The sequence below is a fragment of the Papilio xuthus genome, unplaced genomic scaffold (genome assembly GCF_000836235.2).
Source record: "Papilio xuthus unplaced genomic scaffold, Pxut_1.1 DF827714.1, whole genome shotgun sequence".
Classification (NCBI taxonomy): Eukaryota; Metazoa; Arthropoda; class Insecta; order Lepidoptera; family Papilionidae; genus Papilio; species Papilio xuthus.
In genome coordinates this window covers 317,477-325,743 of record NW_013530935.1, presented here as the reverse complement: position 1 = coordinate 325,743, position 8,267 = coordinate 317,477, and the positions used below count along the sequence as shown (strand labels likewise).

The window sequence follows — 8,267 nt, the reverse complement described above, 5'->3', positions numbered from 1 at the left end:
TATAATAATGTTTTTTCTAGTGTCATAAGTTATAAATATTATTTTATTGATTATGAAGTTATTGTCATTTAATAAACATCACTTTAATATTATTTATATTGAAACTAAACATATATTAAAGCTTTGATAATATTTTAATGGCATTCAATGTTGTTCTCTAAATAGTCTCATTTTGTAGAATATAATTGGTATCTAACATATGTATGTAAAAATTTTACATCGTAAAATATTAACTGTTCGAATATATGTTTTCTAAAAGTGGAATTAAAATAAAACGAATTCTAAATAATTAGTCATTTTTTTATTTTAAATATTCTTTATATAATTTCTTATTACAAAGTGAAAATTTAACCAGTTTCATAAGATAAATACTTATCACTTCTCCATTATACATGGTTATTTTGTAATTATCAGAAAAAGCACGTAACATATAATTTTAAAACATCCTGTAAAAAATATATGTACACAACATTTTGTACAAGCAAAATACTTTGAGTCAATTTTTTAATATCTAGACTGTAGCTGGGAAGTAAGTGTAGGTTAGTTTATTGCATATATTTATAACAATCAACCAGTAATTAGGTTTTTGTGGGATAATTTTTAGGGTTCCTCACTACCAGATTAAAATAGAACTCTTATAGGATTATCGGAGGTCATAAACAGCATATCGTGCGGAACGCGCAAGAATGTGTGACAGAGGAAATCACCTCTCACTCACTCTCATTATAATTAACTATTAATTAGTGTCTCTTCCGGATTGGTCCGACAAACTTAGTTTTTAATTGGTGTACATATTTTATCCAGTAATCATGTAGCACATAAGTTGTATAAATAGTTAAGAAATTAGAAAATACAGACATTACAAATGTGGACTCCGAGTGTTATTCTTCCCGCAAATATCGACAGTAGTGATGGCCTCCCACAGGATCAAATTGTTGTCAATCTAAGTATCAAGCTGGATTTTTTTTCATTTTGATTTGCATATTTTTCTTTTCTTAAACAGGACAGTATCAGCAATAGGTTAAGTTACATTTTTCTGGTAATTACATAATATTAACTATTTATTATTACTATTATCCATCTGAACTTTCTCCGCTAGATCCGTAATCCCCTACTAAAGATATTGTTCTATTCTCTTTTAACATTTCTCTATTATTATTACTATTAACTACCTTATTTTTACATTTATCTGATAATTTAATATCCTCCTTAGTATTTTCATCAGCTTTCTTCTCTGTAGAACACAAATCTGTAGTACCTTCCTTATTTCTCTTGACAGTGATACCTAGGATATTTCTCGTAAGTGAAGAATTTTTGCTAAGCGATTCTTCTTTTTTTAATCCTCCAAAGCTTGTTATAAGTCCACTAGAGCTGGGTAATGCTGGACTATTCAAGATCTTATTCCGTACATTTTTGTGACTCTCTTCGATACTCCGGGATGGTCGTAGAGCAAGCAGTGATGCAAGATTTCTATCTTCCTCATTTTCTGGTAGTAAATTAATGTCAAGTGATGATTTATTTAGAAGTAGACCATCACTAATTGCTGATTCTTCTAGTTCCTTCCTTCTTTTCTGGAAGGAAAAGATTTCATTGATTACTCAAGGATCACAATAAATCTTTAGATATATTTTAAAGAAAACATTTTGGTGTCGGCAAGAAACTAAACATATAAGAATAACATATTATAAAAGAAATAAACAAAAAAGTTAAATGAACATCACAGAAAGAATAAAAGAAAAGAATTACATTTTGTTTGGTTAGAAAATAAAAATCCTCAACTGTACAGTTCAAATAAAATGGTACATACCCTAAAAATCCTACGCAAAGAGCAATTAGCTTCATAATCATCTTTCCAAACGGTTTCATTTCTACCAACAAGTTTTCCAAGCCTTGGCTTATCCAATTTACTGAGATCCACATCACCAGTTTTATGTTCCAACTTGAACATAGCATCATCAAATAGCCGCTTCTGCGTTTCTTTTGTTTCAGGAACAATTTGGCCATTATCAGTTGGATCCCAGCGATTTTCTTGACGTCTTGCTCCAGAAACTATAACATAGTCTAAATTCTGGAAGACATGACAATACGAGACATTAACATTATTTTAATTATAGTTGCTTATTAATGCAAAAAACAAATCTTGAATTTTATTGATTGTATTACAAGATTGGAGAGCTTTTAGTTATATGTTTGTTGTTATAGATCTTTTATTATAATTTAATAATAATATGAGGAAACTTACTCCAGGATCAGTCTTGATTTCAAAGTGATTGTCACACAAGTGGCATTTCATTCTAAATTGATAAACGGGAGTACTGTAGTACATTCCAATTTTCTTCTTCTCAGCATTATAACGAACACCCATTCCAATATGGTTTTGACAGCCATCGCACCATATGTTGTATGGCATCTCAAATCTTATAATTAAGATACCCATGTGGAGTTTCCTGGCTCTTTCCCGGAGGGCATGAGTCCCTTGGAATTTGTTTAACCCCCCAACTTTAGGATCATAGTCAGGGGGATAGTATAGGTTTTGTCCCTTACGCTCACCCATTTTGGTATTATTACAAGGGGATTACTAAATAATATTCTGTAAAAAAAAAATCACACGAACAACATAAACAATTGTTATTTCTAAAGATTAGTAACTTTTAATCGAGGTTTTTTTACGTTTGTAAGTTTAAAAATCTAATAAAGTGGACCTAATTACCTTAAAAGTATACCTGCAGCTTCTTATTTTGTAATAGGTAATAATAAATTTAAAAAATGTATGTATTTTTTTATTTCACATTTCACAATCATGCAGAATGCCAATGTCATAGTGTCAATGTGACAATTTTGAAGAAATTTCTATAGTGTGTTATATACTCTTTGGTGTGTTGTGTTGCAATAACTTTAAATACAAGTCCGCATACAGAAGCTTTTAAAATGAATGCCAGCTTGTCAGTACACTTACTAAATATTGTTTTTTAAATGTATTATTTTAATTTGTATCAATATTGTGTATTTCCAAAGCCAAAGCCAAACCCAAAATCTATAGTGTTGCAACAACTGCTTTGTAAACACATTTCAATATCTGGCAACAATGACAGCTGTTTGACACTTGCTTATTTTCGAAAGAAAATCTCATAATAATTTGTTAGATTTTTGTACGTTAGTTAATAGTTCCTATTATATTTCATCGTCGATTAATATACTCACATCAGTGCCTAAATTGAAGAATTCAATGTGGGATGTAATAAACTATAAATAGATTAAATATAACTTAGTTCTAGTTTGCAGTTTAGTCCGATTGTGATGTTAGTTTAGCTCATATATTTTGGGTATAAGCAGTCATGGGTCGGAGCCAAGATCCAGCTTGGACTAAGGGCACAGTCGCCCTGACTGCGGCCCGGGAACGTGGGGATATCGACCGCAAATTCCAAAATGATTTGACAGTAACCCGAAGTATGATAGACCGACTGGGTCTCGAAAAGGAACTTCACGGGCATATGGGATGTGTAAATTGCCTCGAATGGAATTACGACGGCTCGTAAGTATACCATATTGTCATATATTCTAACATATTCTAGTGGGACTGTGTTAATTCGTTTTTACGTCACAGTATATTGGCGTCAGCTTCGGACGATCTGCACGTCATTTTGTGGGATCCCTACCGATACAAAGAGCTCCACAAAATTGCCACTGGCCACACAGGAAATATTTTCTCTGTGAAGGTGAGGATATCTTGAGAACATTATGTGCATAAAGATGTGCTTTATTTATTTGATATAAATAAAATGATTAATAATGCAGCATTGTTTACTACACCACTGTATAATCTCCTTTGTTCTTATTTTATTTTATTGCCAATTTAAAGATAGCAGAAGATTTATTTCTGCACCACATTTATGTATGGTTGGAAATAAATAATTGTAAGAAAGAGTTGAAGGACATTTTCTTATCTCTTTTGTTTACTGTAAAGATATGATATATGTGAAGTCATTGGAAAATTAATTCATATGTTTTTCTAGAACTTAAGTATCCAGTAATGTTAATCATTGTTAAAAAATCTATATGTTTCTTCTACTGAGTAGGTTTTCATTCAAATAAATTGCTAAAGTTCATTAATAATGAAATGTTTTTGGCAGCTTTTTGATTGCAATGCCCCACTGGTGATTTGTGGTTCACCATTTTGACTACCCCTCCGATCATACCCATTTAAATATAGGTATATTGTTAATTTATTGACTATGAAAATAAATACAAGTGATACGATATTTAGAGTAGAGTTCTTGGACTTTCTGTGGGTTTCTGAGACCTAAATCCCCATTTCAAATATATTGTTATCTCTGTTTTATCAAAGATAATGATGACAATTTGTTTTATACAGAGATTTTAGTCTTAGAAATCAATGGCTAATGACATATGACGTTCAAGACTATTTATCTTTTCTAACAACAATCATATTTTTGTTTCAGTTTGTGTCCAACGACACATTGGCGACTTGCGCTGCTGATGGTACTGTCCGGGTGCGCAACACGGCCGGCACATCGCTGCTGGAGTGCTCCTGTCATTGTGGTAGGGTGAAGAGGCTAGCTTCACCGCCTGACAACCCTAATCTGATATGGTCTGCTGGAGAAGATGGTGTTGTCATGTTAGTGCAATGTTGAAGTTTTCTGACAAATTTCTTAGCGGGTTGAACATATGTTTTATACATGTTAGTCTACAGTGAAAATTTACTCATCATTGGGTTTTGTCTAAGCTATAATTTGATTTTAATGTTTGATTCAATAAAATGCCTAAGTGTCTTCTAAAATAATCGTCATCTTTCATTTAGATGCGGGTTCAAAGTAAACCATAAAATTTTACTAACTTTTTATGTACAGAGGCATAAGAAAAATGTCTTATTAATTTCAGACAACACGATCTACGTACAAGTCACCGTTGTAACGCAGTGAACACCAATGTCCTGGTGAACTTAATCAAGCACTTAGGAAGGTATGCAGAGGCGAAGTGCGTTGCGGTAAACCCTCGCCGGCCGTACCAGCTCGCAGTTGGTGCCAATGATTGTTACGCACGACTATATGATACCAGGATGATCAAGTTATCAAGGGGACATGTGAGTTTTACATAGTGGAATGAAAGAGATGAGAGTATGTTAAGTTATTGTTATTCATATAATAGTATTTTATACTATAAAGTTATGTTGTATGGTAAATTACATAATTTGTGATAAATTTAAAAATTACTTACCGATTTGAAGATTTTAAATATTTATTTGACAGTGGATTGTTAGAGGAAGTTTGAAAGTAGCGCCAGTGATCGAGAAATTGAGGAGTAAAAGATTAGCGTGGTTTGGACATGTTATGAGGAGGGATGATGATGATATAAGCAAAAAAGTAATGAGATTGAATGTGGATGGCTACAAGGGTAGGGGAAGACCAAAAAAAGAATGACTGTGTGAAAGAGGATATGCGTAAGAAGGGGGTAGACTCGGATATGACGGCTGATAGAGATGTATGGAGGAGTAGTACATACTGTGCCGACCCTCGATAGGGATAAGGGCAGGTTGATGATTTGACAGTGGATTGTTTTCTGATTGTTTTCAAGTTAAATTAAGATTATATTTTCTATTCTGAATGGCGATAGTGATGAATGTATGAGGAGATCGATTTAAGACTTAGAACTAAAGTTAGTATTAAAAAATATATAGATTAGTAATAAAACATAATATATTGTAGCAAACGCGAGTGCCGACATCGCAGATGCTATTCGACCGTCAGAACGTGTTGTGTTCTCGTGCCGGACATGGTGACCCGGACAACGACGTGCCCAAAGCAGCCGTGCAGTACTTCGCACCAGGTCTACTCTCTTTATACTATCACATTCTTGCAATTAAGGAAAACATCATGCAACATGCAATTGTGATGAAATTCAGTGCTGGTTCTGAATCTCGAGAGTGGCTAAATGACTTGACGAGTAATTTACCCCGACTTTACATGGTTTTTATTACCAATATTGTTTTTCATTTCGTTACAATTGTTTTAGTGGTTTTAATACATCATTAAAGATACATTGATATATATGTATAATTCCAGGTCACCTTTCGATGGACGCAAACGAGCACACGTTCCCAAAGAAGGCGACCACTTACGTGTCCTTTAGTAATGACGGGAACGAACTTATGGTCAATTTGGGATCAGAACATGTAAGTTGTAGTCTCATCTTGTTATTTACTCACTTATATATAATAAATTACTTTTTATCTAAATCTTTTTAACTTTTACAGGTTTACCTATTCGATATAAACTCCGGTCGGAGGCCTATTCTGGTGGAAAGTTTCATAATCCAGCACAACCACGGCAACAGGGAGGGTGAGGGCAAGCAGCCTGCCAAGAACGGCACCACCTCGCCCGCCAACGGCACCAGCGGCAACGGCACCGTCGACCCCCAGCCGCCGCTCCCAGACAGGATACTGCAGCTGAAGGAGGCGGTAAGATTTATTTCGCTTCCTGCTCGCTTCCTAAACGACGCAGCGTGATGTTATTTATATTATAACCTTCTCCATTATTGTAGCTTTCAAATGCAAAAAGAATTTATGTAATCGGATTGTTAGTTTTTAAGATATTGTCGGACAAAGAAAGTTTGTGTTGTATAGGGTAACGAGCTGGTGAACAAGGGCGAGTACATAGCGGCGGTGGACTACTACAACAGCGCGATAGCAGAGTGTCCCGACCACGCCGTGCTCTACTCCAACCGAGCAGCCACCCTCATGCGTCGCGGCTGGTCAGTACTACCTTCCAAGTTAATATTATAAATGCGAAAAGAACGGCTGCATGAGTCTCGCTTGAATACGCTACATGTCTAGAACATAGACTGTATCTGTTAGTTAATTATCTAGGTCCGGTGACACGTACGCGGCGATCCGGGACTGCTACAAGGCGATCAAGCTGGACCCCAACAACGTGAAGTCTCACTTCCGGCTGGCGAAGGGTCTGATGGAGCTGAAGCGTCCGCGCGAGGCTCACGAGTGTCTGCTCTACTTCAAGGACAAGTTCCCGCGTCACGCAGCATCGCATGCCGTCTTCCTGCTGCAGAAGGACATCAATGTGGCTCTCGAGAATATTGAGACGTTGCCTGATGAAGGTGAGTCCCGCACTAACACCCGCACTAACACTTAGTATTCAATTTATTACTTAATTTTTCTATTATATGTGTAATTTTTTTCTTTACTTTTCTATTTTTTTATAATTTTATGTTTTTATTCGTGTTTACAGTTACAATTGTGTGATTTAATCAGTTATAATTAACTCGATCAGATGTGGGGTGGGGGTGGTGTAATGTAACCGTGTACTAGTTGAAAGGGTGCGTTTACGATTTGCAAGTACGGGCGACCGTTGGCAACTCCGCAGCAGACGAGAACGAAGAGGCGCTGAGCACGTCGCTGTCGGAGCGTCAGCTGCGCGCCGCCGCGCTCGACTACACCGCGCGCTTCCTCGGGCACTGCAACACCACCACCGACATCAAGGAGGCCATCTTCCTCGGACCTCACTCCGACTTCGTCGCCGCGGGGTGCGCATCTCTCTCCCACACATCTCACACATCTCCGGCACTCTGACACATCTCACACTAAAACAAGTGGACTGCTTTTTGTGTCTGTTTGATTCATATAATAGATAGATCGTCTATGCATTTATAGAGATCAGTGCTAGAAAAGGGAAGAGGAATAAAAATAAGGTCTCCGGCATGCACACTCATCACATTGTATACTGTGTGGTGGTGGTTCTCTATATTTAAGTAATGAATCTGTGTGAAGTTCCGACGACGGCAGCCTGTTCATCTGGTGCCGGTCCTCGGGCAACGTGGCGCGCTGTCTGCGAGCTGACGAGTCCATCCTGAACTGCGTGCAGATGCACCCCACTCTCTGTCTGCTCGCCACCAGCGGCATCGAGGCCGTTGTGCGTCTCTGGAGTCCTCGCTCAGAGGTACCCTCCTCCCACTGCAACTACTGACCCCCCCCCGTAATAATTATCGAGCAACCTCTTAAGCTCGATTGTATTGAACGCAATTGATTTGTGACAACAGTTACTGTAGTAATAATTATTTTATTCAAAACTAATGAATTTATTTATAAAATGTCAAATAAAATGATGCAATAGTAGGTTCTTTAGTCTTGTGGAGGAGTGAGTTTAATGTGTCCGGTGTACAGGACGGAGGCACAGAGTCCCGCGTGGTGGCAGACCTGGAGGGGGCGACGTACGCCAACCAGCAGCGCATGCGCAGCG

The 8,267-nt window shown here is 36.9% G+C and overlaps 2 protein-coding genes across 2 annotated transcripts in view; one reads left to right on the top strand and one right to left on the bottom strand.

The window, feature by feature from the left end:
• Positions 1–354: 354 nt before the first annotated feature.
• On the bottom strand, positions 355–2,808 carry LOC106116792 (coiled-coil domain-containing protein 130 homolog). The gene is made up of 4 exons (XM_013310814.1): positions 2,711–2,808; positions 2,243–2,590; positions 1,808–2,068; positions 355–1,571 (listed from the first exon to the last, which is right to left on the bottom strand). The coding sequence occupies exons 2-4, from the start codon at positions 2,552–2,554 to the stop codon at positions 1,074–1,076; spliced, it is 1,071 nt and encodes a 356-aa protein (XP_013166268.1). The 5' UTR covers positions 2,555–2,590; positions 2,711–2,808; the 3' UTR covers positions 355–1,073.
• Positions 2,809–3,103: 295 nt separating this feature from the next.
• Positions 3,104–8,267, top strand: part of adp (WD and tetratricopeptide repeats 1) — a 5,517-nt gene continuing 353 nt past the window's right edge. The window contains exons 1-12 of the mRNA XM_013310356.1: positions 3,104–3,532; positions 3,605–3,716; positions 4,461–4,636; positions 4,900–5,101; positions 5,724–5,844; positions 6,081–6,190; positions 6,272–6,475; positions 6,641–6,768; positions 6,884–7,128; positions 7,368–7,554; positions 7,799–7,967; positions 8,192–8,264. Coding sequence (XP_013165810.1) covers positions 3,336–3,532; positions 3,605–3,716; positions 4,461–4,636; positions 4,900–5,101; positions 5,724–5,844; positions 6,081–6,190; positions 6,272–6,475; positions 6,641–6,768; positions 6,884–7,128; positions 7,368–7,554; positions 7,799–7,967; positions 8,192–8,264 — 1,924 coding nt within the window. The 5' untranslated portion in view covers positions 3,104–3,335. The remainder of the gene's footprint in view (positions 3,533–3,604; positions 3,717–4,460; positions 4,637–4,899; positions 5,102–5,723; positions 5,845–6,080; positions 6,191–6,271; positions 6,476–6,640; positions 6,769–6,883; positions 7,129–7,367; positions 7,555–7,798; positions 7,968–8,191; positions 8,265–8,267) is intronic.